The 21402-nt window shown below is 43.8% G+C and overlaps 1 protein-coding gene across 1 annotated transcript in view; it reads left to right on the forward strand.

The window, feature by feature from the left end:
* BAIAP3 (BAI1 associated protein 3) overlaps window positions 1-21402 on the forward strand; it is a 2154334-nt gene that overhangs the window by 1664271 nt on the left and 468661 nt on the right. The window contains exon 14 of the mRNA XM_069647200.1: window positions 7141-7244. Coding sequence (XP_069503301.1) covers window positions 7141-7244 — 104 coding nt within the window. The remainder of the gene's footprint in view (window positions 1-7140; window positions 7245-21402) is intronic.

Below are 21402 nucleotides of genomic sequence, written 5' to 3' on the forward strand. Positions count from 1 at the left end.
CCACTAAAAACGTGAATAGACTCCAGATCCTGCAAAATAATGCACTAAGATGTGCCCTCAACCAAGGCGCACATATCCACGGCTAGAAAAGAAGTCCACTGTCTCCCGATACGTGACAGAATCAAGCTAAGAACACTGGTCATCACCCACAAGTGCCTATCACACACTGCCCCACGGTACCTTTCTGACAAATTCTCTAGACACTGCCCCATTAGACCCACCAGAACACCTTACCTACACCAATTAAAGATCCCTAATTATAACCTAAAAACAGCAGGGGGCTCCAGTTTTCCAGTGCTCGCAGCACAATGTTGGAACACCCTCCCCACTACAATTAGATCGGAAGCCGCATTCTGGCCATTCAGAGCCATGGTAAAATCATGGCTTCTAGCAGCCTAAACATCCAGACTCTCACCGTCATGACCTGCTAGCCGCCGCTCTCCACCTGTAGTAATGTTCACTCTACCTACAGCATAGTCAGGACCAACCTGTAACCCGGTCCGCATTAGCCACTGTAACTTGTTTTTTCTCTTTGCATATTCTCTGTACATACTGTTCTCTGTATATTTTACTCTTGTATGTAAATATTCAGAGCTTGGACCAATGTACGCTCTGTCTGTTGTACTATGATGTGCATGCAACGATATGTAACCCTGCTGTACACATGATTATGCGCCCAGTTACCTGAGGGTTTGGATGCGCTTTATAAATAAACAAACTAAACTAAACTAAACTAAACAGTTATACTATTCAAGAGATCAGGTGAAGAGCAAGCTTGGTGCGAAACATGTGTCCGTTTGTTTGTAAGAAGGTATGTTTGTTCATGTAAAAAGAATTGAAGATATTAAGATATTTTTATTTATTTACAGTATTTTATAGTTAACAAACGTCAACTTTTAATACGCTCCATTCAGTGACATAGCCACAAAAATAATTAAAATATAGTAAAAGAATCACATTTCAGCTAACCATTCCCAACTTATACAGAATGATTTCAAGTTGTCAAGGTTGCCAGAATATATGCAATCTTCTTCCATAAAAGAGTAAGATGGACAATACAAGCTTCATGACACCCATCCATAAAAAGTGACCAAAGCTCATTACCAGAAAGATTCACATTCAACCCAGCTAATCTCATCAATGCTTCTCATAACTTTATCAGAGAAGTACAGTTTACCAAAAGATGTTTAGTGGACTCCAATTCCCAAACCCTGCACACTCTCAAATTTCGAACATGTCTTGGGATTTTTTGCCATGCTGCATATTTTTCCAGCAATTTAACTACATTGAATTTTATTCTTAGGTAATCGCACACCAGCGAGTTACCCAAGAAATGTTGTATGTAGCTCAGCAATTGACCTCTATCTTGTATATGCTCAATGTAAAGGGAAACAGTACTTTTACTGGCAAGGTTCATAATCAATTGCTCCCTACTCATAGTAAAGAGTATAGATTTCATAGTATGTTTATACTATTTAAGTGACATTAAAAGAACATTTTCCGGCGCCATCCCAAGCCACTTATCAACTGTAGACTTAATGTTCGCGATAGAACTTGGGAACATGGGGCTTGCTCTGGTCTGTAAGACTCCACAGACTAATTTATTCAAAGAGACATCTACAGCATTTTCAATTTTCCAGTATGTAATTAGGGTACTAAATTGATAATGGATCAGGATTGGAACAATGTTGAATTCCAAGTAAGTGCTCTCAACAGCTGTATCGGGAGGCCACCTAAGTAGCCTTTTTAGTATCACAGAAAGTTTAGTTTAGAAAGCTGTCGGAAAACAGAGGAGCCCAAATCTCTGCTCCTTATAAAATAATGTGCAAAATGTTCGCTTGGTACAACCTGAGCAGCGCCCCTCTGGAATATCCTCCACTTCTATGGGCATAGGATCCAATTGTGCCAGCATTCTGACAGGTCTTAGCCTTGGTACCTTCAAGGTGAATAATTCCAGTTTAGAGTCCAGTTGAATACCTAAATATCTGTAATCAGTAACTCCCTAGACTACCCTCCCCTTCATAAGCCACTTCATTCTGGTGGATTTCTTGTTTCGTGGATTGAAGCTCATAATTTAGTTTTTTGCAATGTTCACTTTAAGTGAGTTTACATCAGAGTAGGTTTGTAGGGAATTCAGCGAGGTTTGTAGCCCACCCGGAGTACGAGGTCATCTGCATAGCCCATCCAATGTATCAGAGTTTCTCCTATCTTAGGTGGAAAGGTGGATGGGTTAGCGAGGGCTTCACCTAGGTCAGCCAGATATAAGTTAAACAGTATATGCGCTAGGATACAACCTTGCTTGACCCCCTTCCTAGTGTGGAGGCAGCTTATTAAGGCGCCACGCTGATCCATACAAACGTTGATCGTTGTTTGCTGATGCAGAGCAATGATCATTTTTAGAAGGCCGAGTCGAATATCCCAAGACTGCAGCTTTCTTGAAAGCCTACCCCTGTCCACGATGTCAAAAGCTGAGTTAAAGTCAATGTAAGCCACATAGACAGGGGTATTATGGATATGCCAGGACTGCTGTACTATAGTAGCAAGCCATTAGTAGCACTGTTCAAGCCCTTGCAGAATCCCGTTTGATTGCATGGGATAATATTGTTGCTCTCTGCCCAAGTTCCAAGCTCTTCTAGTAAGACTCTGACAAAGATCTTAGCCGGTGCATCCAGCATAGCCAGCATACGATAGTTGCCAGGATCCGAAAAACCTCCCTTTTTGTGAACCGTGACAATGATACTATCCTGCCAAGAGGCAGGGATAGTCTGTGTCTCACTAATCCAATGAAAAGACAACCCAGAGCATTTGCCCAAACCTCAGGCTCAGACTTAATCAGCAAATTGCAAATGCTGTCTGCACCAGGGGCTCAAGATGACTTACTGACCATGATTACCCTATAGATGTCTTTAGAACTTTTGCTAAAGAGCCAAACAGCGGAATCAATTTCTGCCATATTGATAGCAGTTTAAGCTCCCCCAAGGGATAGTTCAACATGGGTGTTCCAATCCCGCTCCACAACCCCATCAAGATCTCTAGTCAATGCCTTTTTCCCATTAATGATTTTCCAAAACATGGTTGTATTGTTAGTAATAGATGCAAAGACTAAGTCTTTCCGTTGTGCGCACTGCACCTGATATTTATGCATTCTAAGCCATTTGCAGTACTCGATTTTATGATCTTAGCCCCTCTGGCAAACACTGCTGGAGAAAATCCAGCATGCGCCAATCTCTGTAAGTCTTGGCGCACAGCCCTTTTCTTAATCTTGATGAATTTATCGAAGTATAGCAATGTACTCTTTTAGCGCCAAGCTCAACACAAGAATGTATTGCAAATTAGGCCTTGGTGTGTTTCATAATGTCTTCTGCACATTTTTCATAGATGTTAATAGTGGAGTGGACCACCTCAGGAGCATAGTTAACATAAATATGGGAACTTGTCAAAATAAAGTCTCCAGGAATAGAGCTTGCCAGGGAAGAAGTTACCCCTATATTGAAGTCACTCCAAGATAGTCGATTAAGTTGCGAGTCAACATGCAGTGACCCAAGAGGGTCTAAACTCGGAGGATGGCTCTGCAGGTCCAAGCTTGCGATGAGTGGGAAGTGATCTATGGAATACGCACATGTCTATAAATAGATGCAACGCATTGGCGAAGGAGATGTAATAAATGATACTCCCACTGTTTGGCCCCATTCTGGTAAATTGAGAGCATGAATCGGACAGGTATGGCCTAGTAGCCATCTTAAACCCAGCCAGGTATAACAAGTTATCCCAGGTTATCCCACATTGGCAAGGCTTATCTAGCCTATCACCCAGAGATGAAGAGTGATCTATCACCAACTCCCTCTAACATCCCGCGGGATCCTGGCATTGAAGTCCCTGCAGATGATGGCAGGCAGTGATCCCACTGTAAAGACTGGAGGGGGGTCTGTACTTCCGCTCTCTATATGATAGAGGAGAGGCACAGAGGACCCCTGCCAAGATTCTCTGTTATTGGTACGTGGTCGAGCAATCAAGGCCTAGCTTCTCAGGAGGTGATGCAGGCTGGTTCTTCAGTACAGTGTAGTTCCCAGGCACCCACAAAGGAATGTCCACGCACTATATTTGTTAAAACACAGTCTTTATATAATTAATATTCGAGGTGATGTACACTAGCACAATAACTCATTTTGTGCTCAGAAATCAACAATGGTAAATATATACAGTTCTAAAGTGGTACCACTAATGTTATCAGATCTCAATAAAGTGCATACGGTCAGAATGACACACAGATCAAATAAAGAGGAAACCAGCAGTAGAGAGAGGAAGGAAAACAAGATGGTTGAACTATCGGCAGAATACTGGTAACTACCGTTAAACACAGTTCTGTGTGGAGATCCCCCCACCTGGGCAACCTGTAGAAGAAAGATACAAGCCCAGTCCATATATTGTTCACACTAGACTTCCCAATAGATCTGCAACCCTAATGTGGCTAATGTGGCTCGGTCAGCCAATGATGTTAAGATGCAAACTCCAGAGGATTGAGAGGTTTTTGATCCTGAGAAACTGCTCACCAAAGAACCTGAGAGGCGCTTCAACTCAGGGAGAGCCACAGATGAACCCTCAGTAGCCTCGGTAGCATCTCCTACCAACGTTGATTCTAGTTCAGGCCTTAGTTCAGGCACCAACGACTAAACGACTAGGACATGTCTGGGATGAAAAAAAGAATTCCTAGAGGAAGCCACACACAACTTTCCCCACACTGTTCAAGAGGACCAGTTACTAATGCTTTAACCACATGCTCAATAGTTTTTATTCCAAGGCAGGTAATAGAAACCATGAGTTCTTTTGTCAAGTCCATACAGAACTCAGTCGGAGATCTAATGGCTTCTGCGCTAGGCGGGTCAGGGATCAATGCAGAGTAAAACTCAGTGATTCTGCGGTCCGTTGAGCACCCCGAGACATGCTCACCAATATGAAATGTCTTTTGTGGGCAGTTTCTAGAGAGCTGGAGTGAGTTGGAGATAGGCTCATGGCGGGCACCATTATTCAAAAGATATACTGCCACCTCCTGGGCCTCCTCAGTCAATTGACCTCCAATTGGTAGATTAACATTAGCATCCATGCTCGGGCTGGAGGCAGAAACAGTCTTTTGGAGGCTCTCGCTATCACTCCCCGCCACCCAGTAGCACGTTGCTTCAGCGTGATGACAAATGTGTGCAATAATCAAGATGTAAAATAGAGGAGTAACAGAATTAGCAAATACTACACCCTCAATCTCCACACGACTCTGCAACAGTTTTTTGTTTTTGTAAACCACCGGGCTTATTAATGAGTAAGTCCCCCCCGTCAAGCAATAGAGCAAAGTTTTTTCAAAGTATTGTAGCAAGTTAGAATAGCTGAATCAACATTTATGTTGACAGAGCCATAACTGAGTGGAGGGATAAAATAAGTACCTGCTTACTGCTAAGGGAGTGCGTAGTCCATGTACTCCCTGACGCCACTTTTGTCCTTCCTGCATTGAACATTGTGCAGACTCGGATTTTCACCAAGGCTTCTTCAATGATTCATCAGTTTCACCTCAGTCGACAGGCGTTATGGAGTGGCCGGATCACGTCCAACACCTACACCCCACGCAAACACGGAAACACACTGCAGCACACGGGCGCGCGCCGCCAAATGGAGTTATTTTATCTTGTAAGCCGCCTCCTTCAAATAATGCAACTGCACACAGGCCCAGTACGAGACCGGATCACTAGGGAAACACAATGCAGCACACCGCTACGCTACGCCGAATGGTTAGATTTTATCTTGTAAGGCGCCTCCTTCAAATAATGCAACTGCATAGAGACTCAGCACGAGTCAAGCTCACCAGGGAACACACTGCAGCATTATTAATGCTGCACTGGCCTTTCTTAACATCAATGTTTTGAACAATGTTTTAACAACACTGTCAGATTGGTGATGGTGGGACGCATTAGCCACCCTACTTATATCATGACATTAGTATTGCTAACAAAACACTCACAAACCCATAATAGTGTTAAGTGGTAAAACATGTACTATTTCTAAATACTGCAGGTTTTACTGTTACAGTACTGCTCAGAATAAGTCAGTACGTTTCTGCAACATGATGTCATCGTCATTGTTCGGTATGATTTACTAAACCTGTAACCACCTATGTATGTAACCTTGAAAATGCTACACGCTCGCTGTAACCATGAGCAAAGTATTGTTCATGTAACTAAGACACTCTCTTGCAACAGCGCCTCGATGCCCACGGGCTGCTAGCACGCTTTACAAATCCAAAAATAAATAAAATAAATAAACTTGGCCCTATTTCGAATGGGTGCCATGGAGTTCAACACACAGGGGGCCTGATTTATAAAGCATTTTTCAATGGGGGTTTCCCATTCAAAAATCCTTTGGGAAATCAGGCCCAGGGCATCATTATGAGTTTAGTAGTCATTTGGACGCAAATCTGATAATATAGCAGCAAAAATCGATTTACATGTGGGTTTACAGTGGGCTTATGAGTGGTGGAACGGTAGTTTAAATCCCCGTTTTGGGAGACCATAGAACGCCGAGCAGCACTTTCGCAACATTAATTCAGTTGATATTGGAACTCCAAACTCGGAATCCGTCAGTGCGGTAAAAATGTCAGTAATTCCATTCCCACCACAAAAGCGGCGGCAACAGAATTACTGCCACTTTTGCCCGCAACGCAAACTTGTAATGAGGCCCATGATGATTTACCAATCATTGATATGCAAATACGGCTCTCAGACTTGGAATCGAGACAAATTATTGATTTTAAAATGTGCCTTAGAAATGACATGAACCCCTTTTTGCTTATTGATAAGAACTAAAAATCCGCCAAACTTTGATATTATTCAACAGATTGATTTTTCAAAAGCAGAGCATATGGACCTCAATGCACAGAAATGTTACTCCCCATAGAATTAACTCTTGGTGTGTAGTTTGTTGCTGGTGGAGAAAATAAAACAGAATAGGGTGTATCTGTGTCTCTTGTATTCAACATGAGCTGAGAAATCACGGTATAGTTTCTTTTCATTTGTTGTGCTATCAAGATCCGAATACCCATAAAAAGGAGCTATCCTCTTGTGAGTAACAAAGCTTGTCTTGTAATGTTTCCCTTTGCAGAATGGTGCTTACAGTTGGAAGGGGGAGCTGAGTAAGCCTGCATTAACTATTCTTTCACACCATGGTATGCAAACAGACCTTTCATCCCTGCAGCTGGCGGTGGTGTGAGTATTTATGGATGTTTTAATAATGAGTCATTACTACCGTATTCAAAATGTGAGCAGCCTACTATTATAAAAATGTGTCATGACAAAAGAGTATTTCCCTACATCTGAATTATCACACTACAGTTGTGCACATACACAATTCATTGGTTTACATTAAATACACAAGGATTTTAAGTGCACGCTCTTCAATTGCAAAATAACAGATAGGAACGTGTGATTCACGAATAATGTGTCCAACTTGTGCAGGTATTCATGCAAATTAGAAAACAATATGCAAAGGAATGCAAATAGCGATATGCAGATGGACCCCGTTGAGTGAACATAGTGACTTGTTTCAGATAGACTTTAACCCCGTAGGAGCTTATCCAAGCACCTGAGCCCTTCGAGTAAGACTAAAACATGATAGCCACGGGAGGACAGATAGACAAACTTTTTTATTTTTTATTTGGTCAGTTGATAAAATCAACCTTTCAAATGTAGAATATACAAAATTACAATCAGCAAATAAAATTTTGTTTCAAAATGATACATATATATACATCACTTAGGGCTTTAAAAATACTTTCACGTTAATCTTTCCAAATTCATAACTTCATTAATTTGTTAGTTTTGGAAAAATTGCATCCAAGTACTGGACTATCGCAACTCTAACAGACAGTTTTTTACTGGTAAAGATAAACTGCCAAATTTCATGTAAATCCATTGGACAATTCCTGACAATCAAATTCTTAAAGAATATTTCTGGTTTACAATTTAGCATACAACAGACTACAATACAATGCTCAAGTGTCTCTCTTTGTGCCCTGTCTTGACAAAAATGACAATAGTTTTGTTGTTTTGAAATTTGCCTTCTTCTAGCCATCACATCTTGAGTGGGCCATAAATTCAACCTAAAACGTAAATACTGCTTACGTATGTACGATGATGGGCCTTTCATCAAATAATCAGCCATCATTGGGGATTTTTTTGTGCCCAAACAATTGAGCATCAAAGTCTTTGTAAAGCAAGCAGCTCCTTTGGTTAATAATCCAGTCACACTGAATTTCTTCTGTTTTGGAGCGTGTAGGATTTTGTATAAGTAGCTCCAGATTAACCGAAGCTTCGGCCAATGCATTTAAAGTGCATTTGCACCAAATTTTGGGAAACATGTAATTAGCAGATAGTAAATAGTGTGCCATTACTCCTAGAAGATTAGTTGTAGTAAGTCCCATAAGGGATTTTCTTAAAAAGGCACTCATTTTCCACACTATTTGAGAATGCAACAATAACAGTCCTAACTCAAACCGTATTGTTGGTAGTGGAGTGGAATTAGGAAGACAAAGAATTTGCTTCCAAAAACGTGATTCAAGTTTATCCCACTACTTACGATTTTTTGGAATTGTGGTTTCTGAACCATAAATTAGGATTGGAATCACCTTTTGCTGGTAAAACAAAGCAATCCGTTTGAGTGAAAATTTTGCATATTTTCGTGTTACTATTTTAGCCTGCGAAATTAGGGACTGTAATTTGCATTTCAGTTCTTGCTCATAAACTTCATTAGTCAAGTTATCAGTTATGGCGACTGCTAAATATTTATATTGCGAGACTTCTGCAAGTTCTACATCTTGCAACTTCCATTTGTACGATCTATGTTTGGCTCTATTATTAGCTTTACAAACCACTATTTGAGTTTTGTCTAAGTTGATCACAAGGTTATTTTCTTTCACATAGAGATCAAATTGATTCAACAAGTTTTGTAGACAACAGGTGTCTGAGACATGAGAATGAGATCGTCTGCATATAATAAATAACACAATTTCTGAGCACCTAACCTTGGTGGATCACTTTACACTTTTTTGAATGATGTTCCCATATCAAATATGAACATGCTAAAAATAGTAGATGCCAGAATGCAGCCCTGTTTAAGACCACGCTGGGTGGAGAATGTTGAAGAAAGTTGCCCTGTCAGAGTAAATCTGACCTGCAAAGTGGTATTTGTATGCAGGAGCATAATCAAGGCAAGAAGTGATAGACAAACTTCTTTGAGTCAGCAGGTCAGTCACATCATCTTGGGAAGCCGCAATGGAAGCTGATTTTGGCAAGAGTGGTACCAAGAGTGTAAACAGTTAAATAGACCGAAGAGATTAAGGACACACCACAGAAAGGGGTTTTTAAATATCTACTTTAGTATGCTACAGAAATCAACCGCAAACTTACGGATCGGAGCATTCAGAGCTGGAGTAGACGAGCACCACATGGCTCGGCATCAGGGTATTCCTTCATCTCGAAATTCAAGATTTCTCTCTGCCTAAAATAGATTTTGTTTTAAAAGAGGTGATGTATTAACAAGACTGGGACTTTAAAGGGAAGGGGGTAAGTACTAAAATGTTATGTACAATTATGAATGAGATTCAATCTAATTGGAAACATGTAATTGGTCAGCAACAGTGAATGCCTCCGATTTAGTCTGGACACCATTCAGACCTGAATGACCTCAGTGTACCTAAAGCTGAATTCAGCCCGTTCAATGGCGACTAAACCCAGTGTCCAGTAGACACATGTCTCTCAAAGATGAGTTTATGGAACACCTGTTTTTTGGTAATAATGTAGCAATAATATCCCAGCCAGTGGGCTGGATCGGGCAGTAAGGGGCCGGGAACCAAGTTATATTTAACAATGGGCCCCAATGCCATTGCTGTACCATCCAGCCCACCAGTGAGGATATTAATGCTGTTAGCACCCCTGGAATTTAATCCGGGGTGTTGATAGCAATCTATTTGTTTGAATTAACCGGTCACGGCAAGTTAAATACTACTGGGTTTCGACTATTTTATTTGGTAATATTGAAATGGTATCTTGAGCCCAGAAGTCTCAGGTGTTTAGTCTACCTGAGTTGTTCTCGTTTGCGTGACTTGTTCTCGTTCCCGCTCAAGAGAACAGTAATGGGTAATAAAGAAACACCTTAAGAGATTTTGCTCCCAGAGCAGTGTAGATTTCTTTCATGCTTGCACACAGAGGAGCTCTAGAAACAGGGGGCGCATATCACGCAGGGTAGCTTTTCTCGAATTATCAGTTGGCAAGGCAGAAATAGCAAACGATCTAGGGTAAGGATCCAAAGGCTGCCGACATTTTCTTTTACATAATTATAGAGCTCGAAGGGAGCTATTTTTTCCACAATTGATTTTGCCTGCCCTGCCTCAGCACTTTAATTTACTAATGGAAAAAAAAACATTGATAAGAACGTGGGGGAAAACCTGTGTTTAGTGCATTCTTTTCCCTCTCCAACTAATACTGCTCTGTCTTGCGACGCACTATCCTTGACCCTGTCTAGACCGGACTTGCCATTGCCGACGTCGGTAGAAAGGAAGCAATTGTTGGATACTAGAGGGGATGAGTATTTTGTCTTTCAGTAATTACCCTTTCCCTTCTGCCCAAAGGGTTCACAAAAGAGATCTTGTGTAGGGTCAGAAAGTGGCGAAAAAGGCTACATATACTGTGCTACAAACGAGATGGCTGATTCTCTGAATGACCAAGGTGTGAGGAGTATTTTACAGCAAAAGAAGACCCCTTACAGGTGAAGTGCAGTATTCCCAGGAACATGTACAGGATGAAAGGGTGTTCTTATGCTAAATATAGCGGCCTAGTGCATACCAACTCAGCAGAGTGGTCCTGTTTGCCTCAGGTGGCTGATCATTGCCAAATTAGCAATGAAGCTAGAACCTACAGATCCAGGATGAAAGATGAACATAGCAAAGTGGGGGTTACTGACGTTATGGCCACTGACCCACATGTCTTCCTTTGCAGCTACAGCGAAGACCCAGATAGGTGAATAGACAAGACACTGCACTGCTAATTTAGATGCTAGACTTGGCAGAGTCTGCCAGTGCCCAAAGAGAATCCTCAGATATAGAAATGCTCATTGAAGGTGCTTATTGGGGATGTGAAGGCCTCAGTAGTTAATGAACACAGGAATATCCTGCATAAGGTGATCCCCAAGCAAAGGGCACTAGCTTCCATCTTCTAGGGTCGGGCATAGCAGAGACTGTGCAGTCAGCTGAATTTCCTGCAGTCAAGGCCCACTCCAAAATGGCGACAGTGGATCCTTCCAACAAACATTAGGTGATTCTTGTTCCTTCCATTTTCCCCAGAGAAGCAGGAGAGGCAAATCCAAAGGTGTCAGGGTAAATAGAGTGCATTTTCAAACATGGTGGACTTTCGTTCTTTCCTCCGGGAGATACCTGTGGGGGCATAAACTCGCCACTTCTGGGGGAATCTGAGACTTCTTACAGCAGATGCATGGATCCTTGAGATGAAGGGGCTTCATTTGGAGTTCATGTGAAACCCAGTGCAATCACTTAGGTGGAAACACCTGCCCCTCTCCCAGCACAATCACTCTACTATTGCGGAGGAGGTAATAGCTCTTCTAAAGAAAGGAGTTATGGAAAGGTCACAGTTACATCTTTAAGGTTCCTGAAGAAATATCTTTTTTAGTGGACAAAAAGGGTAAGAGTTAAAGACTTGTAATAAATGTGGAAGAGCTTAACAATTCTGTCCTGCACAGACACTAAAAAATGAAAAATAAACACTTGTCACGAGATGTTCTGAGCCAAGGAGACTGGATAGTCTGCCTGGACCTCAAGGACGAATACTTAACTGTCCCTCAAATTCAAAATAACTGTTATTTCAAAGAGCATAGCAAGTTCATAAAAGATAACATTAGTACAGTTAAACACACAATATGTGCACTGAAAATGATAAAACAATAATATTGGCAAAGTGGTGCATCACTATAGCGTAGGTAAATCCAAAATAAACTGTATCAGGCTGCCAACCATGCTTCTCTCTCAGTAAATCGATACGCAGCACGTGCAGTTTGGTCATTGAGAAGTGATAACAGGTCAAATAAAGCTGTCATTTTTCTCTAAAATTGTAGTAGGCTTCGAAACTACGGACTAAATACTCCTTTCTTTGTAAGGCATAACTTGGACAAAGCAGAAAAAGATTCAACAAGCATTTGTTAGCTAGATCTTTTGATGACGTAACACCTCCCCAAGTGTCACTGGCTAGCGGTAACAAGTCTGTCCATAAAGTGAGCAAGACCCTTCGCTGGCAAGGTTTAACAAACCAAATTCAGAACCCTTTAAAAGGCATTTCCGCTTTAAATAGATATAATGCTAAGCAGAGCATGTAACCTGTTCTCTACTTATCGCTCCCATACTCAAATGACAGATAGTCAGTGTCAGAACCTGAGTATGGAAAAAGTTACTTATTTGTAACTATTGTTCTCCAGCATGGGTCTGGCATGGATTTGCATGCTCCTGAATATTCCCCGCCATCAGGCTGTGAATCCTCAGTAAAAGAAAAAGTTTCACTTTCACTTACAAACAGTATTTCTCCCATAAACCAATCACTGTCCTCTGGGTCATACTGTCCCCATCCAATGACAGTCCTCTCCCTAAGCCCCTCCTCTGGCAGCCATCCTCAGATATGGTAAGCATGTAAAGTGGCAGTATGACCAGGATGAGCAGCAGAGGGGATAGAGGGAGGGTTTGCATATGAATCCATGCCAAACCCATGCTGGAGAACAATAGTTATGGGTAAGTAACTTGTTCCTTCTCCAGCATGGGTTCTGGCATGAATTCACATGCTCATGAATAATGAATGCACAGCAGTACAATATTACACAACCACGGCAGGTGGCAAGGCTCAAGAGAAGCAATTCACCCTTACCTCTGGAACAGACTCACCTCAAACAAACAAGTTGTGTAGCACTGCTTGGCCGACTCGGGACTCCTCCCTGGAATCCCTGTCGATGCAGAAGAACTTTGTGAAGGTGTGCCTGAACCTCCATGTAACAGCCCTGCAGATGTCCAGCAGGGGCACACCAGCCAAGAACGCCATCGTTGCAGTGATCGCTTTAGTGGATTGGGCTCTTGCACGGCCAGGGAGAGGTCGGTTTGCCAACCGATGACAGTGCATGATGCAGCCAGAGAGCCACCTTTAGATGGAAGCTTTGGACAAGGCCTTCCCATGGTTCACAGGACCAAAGTTCACGAACGGCTGTAAAGTCTTTTGAAAACTCTTTGTGTGTGCGACGTAGAACTTTAGAACACGATCAACGTCCAGCGAGTGCAAGGCCCTCTCAGCCGAAGACAAAGGTTTCCGAAAGAAAACAGGTAACATCAAAGGTTTTTTGAGGTGGAAATCAGATGCAACCTTCGGAATAAAAGAGGGGTGCATCTGCAGCACCACCCTCGATTTGTGGAAAGGCAGGTATGGCTGTTTGCAGGATAGGGCCTGTATCTCACCCATCCTGCTGGCGGAGGTGATGGCCACAAGGAAAGTATGTCTCCCTGATAGACATCTTGTCATCAGTTGCAAGTTCCCTGAGGCCAGTAGTCCATGCAGATCCCTCTTTGGGTTCATCATGAGGTCCTGATCAATCTATGCTCATTGCCACCTGTGGTGCTGACATTTGGGGGCACCTCCAAGCCAGCTTGATTCAAGTCAAGCAGAATTAATTCCTGCACTATCACTTTGCTTGCCGCATGCAGCGCCCGTGCTCCCCTCCCATTTAGAATGTGAAGGGTTTTGTTTCAGACTTAATCAACCTGAAACCATTAATTTTCTGTATTAGATCACGGAAAATTAATAAACACAACCTAACACACAATATAATTTATGACATTATGAATTTAGTCCCGAGATTATGCAGTTGTTGGTCGAGATATATTAAGAAGGAATTCTTTTCTTTGGGTTTTTCATATGGAAATATGGACCCTTTAAGAATATTCCAAATAATTCTCCAGCATGGGGTCTGGCATGGATTCACATGCTCATGAATATTCCCCATCGTCAGGCAAGGAATCCTCTGTAAAAGTTTCACTTTCGCTTACAAACTGTATTTCTCCCTTAAAGCCATCTCTGCCCTCTGGGTCATATTGCCCCCATCCCATGACAGTCCTCTCCGTCAGCCCCTCCTCTGGCAGCCATCTTCAGATTTTTACTGCATGCTGCAGTGTTGGGAGTCCTCATGGTTTCTCTGTGAGCTACATTCATGGTTTTTTTGTGTTTTTCGCAGAAATGTTTTATATTTTTGTTCCAAAAGAGCTTCTGTGCTCTTCTCTCCATTTGCCGACAGTGGGAATCCGTTGCCGTTGAAGTTCAGCGCCCCTCAAGGGCAAAGATCATCAAAGTTTTCAGGAGGCCATCGGCCCTACTTAGCACCCTCGTACCATGACAGTGGAGAAGGAAGGAAGGAAGGTCCCTCTTCAAGCCCTGCACCAAGTGCGGGCTTAGAAATGTGTTTGTGGTGGACAAGCACCTTCAATGCCTCTACTGCTTGCATCCGGATCACAAGGAAGGAGATTGCGATATCTACTGTGGATTCTACAAGAAGACGACAAAGGACAGGCACAGCAGACTGTTCGTGTGGCTGAGTGCCAAGGCCTCTGCCCCGTGCTCCGAGCATGGGCATGCATCACCCAAGGCCGGTCGGTCTGAGGAGAGGTCTTCCAAGTTCTGTGAGGGCACCTCATCCATGGGAGTCCAAGATAAGACCAAGAACTGCAAGTCCGGGTGGTCCCACGGCAGACAGGGCGCGATTGACATCACCCAGCAGACCTAGACTCAGGTACGGGGACAGATACGGCCATGACGACGGACGGGGAATATTCATGAGCATGCAAATCCATGCCAGACCCATGCTGGAGAACAATAGTTACAGATAAGTAACTTGTTCCATACTCAGGTTCTGACACAGACTATCCTCAATCATTTGAGTATGGGAGCGCTAAGTAGAGAACAGGTTACATGCTCTGCTTAGCATTATATCTATTTAAATCGGAAATACCTTTTTAAGGGTTCTGAATTTGGTTTGTTAAACCTTGCCAGCGAAGGGTCTTGCTCACTTTATGGACAGACGTGTTACCTTTAGCCAGTGACAGTTGGGCAGGTGTTATGCCATCAAAAGATCATCGCTTATGCGATGATCTTGCCAAGGAATACTCGTTGAATCTTTTTCTGCTTTGTCCAATTTATGCCTTACAGAGAAAGGAATGTTTAGTCCCTAAAATGTCTATCAAGGAGAAGTACCTCCACAGAGATTTCGACATCAGGTGCAGGTTTCCTCAAGGACTCATGGGCCCCAAGCACCCTCCGATGAAACAACTTTTCTTGGTCAACCTGGACTCGCTGATGCTTTTGTGTACACATGGGAGATTTGTTGCCTTTCTGGGAGTGAAATACTTGTACTATACTGTGAATTCTTATTAACCTGCATCCATGTTTGGTGGTACGGGGTGCCAATAGGGAAACATCATTTGGTAAAAAAGAGTGTTGAAGGGTATCTGGGCTAAGAAACCTTCCCTTCCTAAATTGCCTTTTTTCCAATAAAGGAATGAGATCAGTACCAAATTCAAACGGCAGACAATTAAGCTCTTTCCTTGCCAACCCTTTCAGCAAAGTTTGTGTGTTGATGTGCCACATTTCCTTCAGGACAGCTTCTGATATAAAAGCACTGCATTTAACAGATGTCTTCCCTATTTCAGAAGTATAGCTTTGCCTTTCACAACACAGCAAAACAAAATCTAGAATTGAGTATTAGTCTTTTACGCATTTTCCCAAACTCTGTCTTGTCTGAAGCTTAGAACGCTATGAACTTTAAACCAGCAATGGTCTCATCACAACTGGTGAAAAACATTCTGCCTGGTCTCCTCTGCCTCTTTGGCCAGTTGGTTGGAGGAGTTATGTCACAAGCAATGGGCGGATACTTCCTCCTTGGGCTACATTCTGCAAGCGGAGTGATGGCTGCTAAGGTAGTGCACTTATTTGGAGGACATATTTAGATCAGCACACTCACTTAATGACAAAACATTTAACACTTTTACTGTAAACATATTGTGTAGGCTTCTTCAGCAGTACCTTCACAGCTTTGAAGTTGCATAATCCGAGCCTTTGTTCTGTGCCAGAAAATACTGATTGCTCTGAGTTATGACGATGGAAATCAAAATGTTATTAACAGAAGTATATATTCAGAATACTGAAGCAAGTATTATTTTGCCACATAACCCCCGACTTCGGTCTGTCAAGCTTAGCCTGAGGTGACAATCCATGGAGGAGGGTTATCACCCATGGACAACAATCTCTACTAAAAAGCGCCTCTTTTTTTTCGTTTTTGAGCATAATCTGACTTGCTTCTGTGAAAATAACACAATGTTTTAGTTATTGGGTCTTATGCATGTTGCATTTGTTAGTTTAATTCTGAGTGACACTTTGACATTAATTTTGAACTTTGCCTTGAAAACGACAGCAGAGGTCGAAACACGTGTTGGCAAAAGGGCAAATCCATACAGAGGAGAAAAATAATAAAAAAACGTTCACTTATCTGTCAATCTCATGCTGAATTTCTGAGCTATTGCTTGTACAAGCGCATGGATAGTGGCACACATGGATTTGTTTGCTGTTACGCATCGAGGCAGGGGTTAGCCTCACCGTGCCAGAATCTGTAGCTGTTACACTTTTTCTCTAGTTACTATAAACATATCTCGAAACCCAAGCGCCCGCACATACCTGGTCATACCCCGGGATGCTTCCTATTGTAGGAACCAGCCAAATAAATCTAATTGAAGTAACCCTGTCAGAGAGCAGACTCAGGTTTAGTTATTTACAGCAGTAGAGAAATGGACAGAGAAACTGGTAGAGTGACCCCTGCCCCAAAAATGTGGCCCTTGAGCCCTGACTTAAAACAGGTTTTTTTTAGAGATGTATAGAATGTAAGCTATACCGAAATCAGTAAGATGCATTTAGTCAGTTACATAAACAAAGAACAAAATTCCTAACAGAACATCCTCAGATGGGGTGGATTTACAGCATCATGTTTAACCGGTACAATTGTGCTTGGCCTCCTCACGTGACGCAATCTTCACCAGAAGCAGATTGCTCCAGCATAAATCACGAGCCACAGTCTGCTGAACAGCACCCATGTGACGCGTGTTCCGGTTCTCAGGCGAGTGTGCCTGCCCTTCATATGTGACGACAACTAAGCATGCACATGTACCAAGAATAGACTAATACCACAACCAAACAGACTTCTTGGCTTTCCGTTTTCTGCCAGACATCATGCTCACCCAATGGTCGACAATATCATCTCCATGATCATGGCTTTGGTGCTGCACTGCTCATTATTTATTTTATTTATTGTGTATTTATAAAGCGCCTATACAACAAATGGTGTTTCAAGGCGCCACAAGAGAAGAAAAAGGGGGTGGGGGGACAGGGGAGAAAACAACAATAACGGTCCTACTAGGCCTTGTGTCATTTGGATCGTGCAAGTGCAGTAACAAGAAGTGGGGTGGGGAAGGAGAGTGGGGAGGGGGATGTACAGGTCGGGCGGAAGGGATAATGCTAGGGTAGGAGTGGAGTATGGGGCAGAGTGGAGGCATACAATTGCAGGGAGCGAGAGGAGGAGGCTAAGAAGAGGGCCCATGGGGTTAGGCAAGTGTTAAGGGAAGGCCAGGTGGGCAAGTGCCAGGCGATGCAGGGAGTGCAGGGAGTGACAACCACATGCTAAGTGTGAGGATGGGCGGAATGGGAGTGGATCAGGCTTGCACACCCCACCAGTGGAGGCAGCCTAGAAGAGCAAGTGCAGGTTAGGTGGGGTGCTAAGGTAGACTGGGCGAGGGGGGCCTGGTGCCCTGTAGAACTCTGAAGGGACCAGGCAGCCAGTCAATGCGGCAGAGGGGGGCATTATCAGGGGGAGCGAAGGGGGAAGAGAAAAGGAAGGTTTTGAGAAGCTTCTAGAATTTAAGGAGAGTTGGCTCAAGTCTGGGGGGCAGGGAGGCCATTCCAGAGGGTGGCTCCTGCCGTAGAGAGAGATATCTACCCCCACTCTCTGCTTAGAGAAGAGTCGTATCTGCAGAGAGTTGAAGCTAGAAGACCAAAGAGCTCTAGAAGGGCAGTATTTAGGGAGTGAGAGTCGGGTGTAACAGTGTCCAATGCCTCACAAAGCCTTGTGGATGATGCAGGTGGTCTTGAACTTGATCCTTGCAGCCACCGGGAGCCACTGGAGAGATGTTAGAGCTGGAGAGATGCAGTCCCTGGGATAGAGGCCAAGGATAAATCTCACAGTTCAATTCTTGATTTGTTGCAGGATAAAGGCAGCATGAGCAAAAGGCTGTTGCAGTAGTCTAGCCTAGAGAGGACCAGAGCTCTGGAGACATTGAGTTTCTGGGGAAAAGTGAGGAAAGGGAGAATGCATCTGAGGAGGTGCAGCTGAAAGTGAGTCTTCTTGGCAAGGCCTGCAGTGTGAGGAGAGAAGGAGAGAGAGGAGTTGAAGATGACACCAAGAAATTTAGCCTCACAGGATGGTGAGTGGAGGGGACCCTTGGAGGGCGGCCAGAGAGAAGGAGGGAAGGAGGGAGCAGGAGTCCCAATGAGAAGGATCTCAGTCTTACTGGCATTAAGGCAGAGATTGTTAGCAGCGCACCATACCTGACTAGCAGTTAGACAGTCAGGAATGAGAGAGGAAGAAGCGGAGGCAGTGGAGAGAAGCTTGAAGGAGAGCTTCATGTCATCTGCATAACACTGGAAGTGTGGAGAGAAGGTGGAGATCAAGTGGGCCAGAAGGGCTAGGTAGATGTTTCAGAGCCACGGCAAGAGGATAGCACCCTGAGGCACGCCGCAGATGGAGAGTGTGGTGGAGGAGAGTAAATGGCTCAGTTGAACCTGCAAGGGTCGGTCAGATAGGAAGGGGGTCAACCAGTCCAGTGCCAGATCTATGATGCCAAGGGTGTCACAGAGACGATTTACAAGGGTGACATGATTGACCGTATCAAAGGTAAAGGAAAGATGAAGAAGGATGAGAACGGAAGGAGAGTTGGAATCGAGATTTGAGAGCAAGCCTTCAAGTTTGTTCAGGAGAGCAGTTTCCGTGACTGGCGGTCCTGGAAAAAGCCAACATATTCAGTGTAGTGGATCAGTTGGTAGATGACCAACTTCTCCAATAGTTTGCCCAGGAACGGCATAATGGACATATGGCAGTACTTAGCAGGACAGGAAGGGTCGTCAGAAGGCTTTTTTTTCTCCAAGTAATCGTTTTATTGAGATTTTCCAACTAAAAACAAAACACAAGTTGAGGGGATGCATGAGAAATAGCAAGTGCCATATATACAAATAGCATAGGTGGAAAGTTACATGCAGGTTCCATACTGCGGGCTTTGATAGGGGGGGAACCTCAGCATGTTGTGGAGGGACCATACTCGGGTTCACGTCAAGCTTAGCTTGGAGGCATGAGTCCTGTAGTAGTTGTGGCTCTGGAGTTGCCCCCCTAGTTATGTTTCATGAGCCACCGGAGAGTCTAGTCGGGTATCAGCGCACCACTCCCGTGAATTGCTCTGCGTAGTCCAGAAAGGGGGGCAATGTGCTGTTGAATCTGCTCATATTTCCCCCTCGAGCCAAGATTATTCTTTCAGCAACTACTGTGTCCCAACACTTCGCCCACCACATGGGGAGTGTTGGGCCTTCGGGCTGCTTCCATAATCATGCTATGGTGATCTTAGCTGCAGTGAGCAGATGTGTACATAGGTCGGCGAGGCGTTCTGTTAGCGGAAATGCCCCTTTGCCTGTGTCCTCCAACAGAACTACAGCTGGGTCCTATGGGATTGTCAATCCTGTGATTAGCCAGATCTGTTCCACTACCTCCCGCCAGAATGGGGAGGTTTTTGGTCATGACCATAGTAAGTGCAGTAGTGAGCCTTTGGCTGTACAACCCCTCCAGCATTGTGGTGAGATGGCTGAATTGCATTTGTTGAGAATTTCTGGGCTTAAATGCCGCCAATAGCACACCTTTACACCTTTACCGCCCCCTACTTGTTTGTGATGCACTTCAAAATCTTAACATTCTGGACCAAATCCTTCCCCAGGCCTCCAGTTCAAGCTCTCGTCCCAGGTCCTTTTACCATTTGAGCATATAGTTTTCTTTTTTGTCGCGGGCACGGATTTGTACAGTAGTTTGTAGAGGGGTGGAGATTTTCCACTTGGTGGCTGCTGATGTAAGGGTGCACTCTAGCGCCATTACTTCTCTGCTTCCTTGTGTTTCTGTGCTGTTCTGTGACATCCAGTGCCTGAGTTGCGTGTATCGGAATCATTCGGCCTCAGTGACCTTAAATTTCGTTTTCCACTCCTCAAATGTTAACGGGTGGCCGCAAGTGAAAAAGTCTTCTATTTAGTTTACATCCCCTTTCCTCCAATTGTCAAAACTTCCCGGGGATGTCCCGGACGTGAATTCTGGGTTGTTCCAAATCAGAGAGAGGTCTCAGGGTGCTCTTGCAGCCCCATTTGCGGGTTGCCCTTCTCCAGCATTCCACTGTGTTTTTGGTGGCTGTTAGTGGGCCCGCGTTCGGGGAATCCCTGGGTTGGGTGATGTGTGGCAGGGCTGAGAATGGTATTGGGCTCCAGGTTTCCTCTAATTGTTTCCAGCGAGGCTGGTTGGTAATTTATTGCAATGTAAAGGCGTGTGATAGTTGCGCTGCAAGGCAGTATCTGGATTCCACCCGAGACCGTGCCTCGGAGCAAGACTCGTTTAGCTACCCGTAGTTTTTTCTTAACCATATCTTTTTCAGTATCTCCTTTTGTAAGTGTTGGAGTTCTCTCTCGAGGATAGGGATTGCCAGGGCCAGACTGTGGTAGATTACTCTTGGGACCAAGTTCATTTTCAGGGCAGTAATTTTCCCTAGCCATTATACCTTTGGTTGTGCCAGCACGCTAGATCTTTGCGCCATCTCCCTGAATAGTTGTGGAAAGTTGGCCCGGTATATTCCCTCTATTTTATTTGGAAGCTGAACCACAAGGTAGCTGATGTGGGATTTGGCCCAGGGAATGGGATGCCTACCTGCTAGCCTTTTTCTGTGTTTTTGTGGTATATTAACCCCTAGGGCGTTAGATTTAGCGTAATTAACCCTAAACCCTGATGCTTTGCTGAATCCCTCTATCTCTCGCCACAGGGCCTCCATGGATTCGTCTACCTGAGTTATGGTGAGCAGGACCCTGTATTTGTGAGTTTTCTCGTAGTCTAGATGCAAATGGCTCCATAGAAATTGTGAATACCAATGGCGAGAGGGGGCATCCCTGTTGCGTGCCTCTAGAGATTTTAATCTTGGGTGATCTGATGCCGTTTATT

This window comes from Ambystoma mexicanum, chromosome 2q (genome assembly GCF_040938575.1).
Source record: "Ambystoma mexicanum isolate Mex_15411 chromosome 2q, UKY_AmexF1_1, whole genome shotgun sequence".
Taxonomy (NCBI): domain Eukaryota; kingdom Metazoa; phylum Chordata; class Amphibia; order Caudata; family Ambystomatidae; genus Ambystoma; species Ambystoma mexicanum.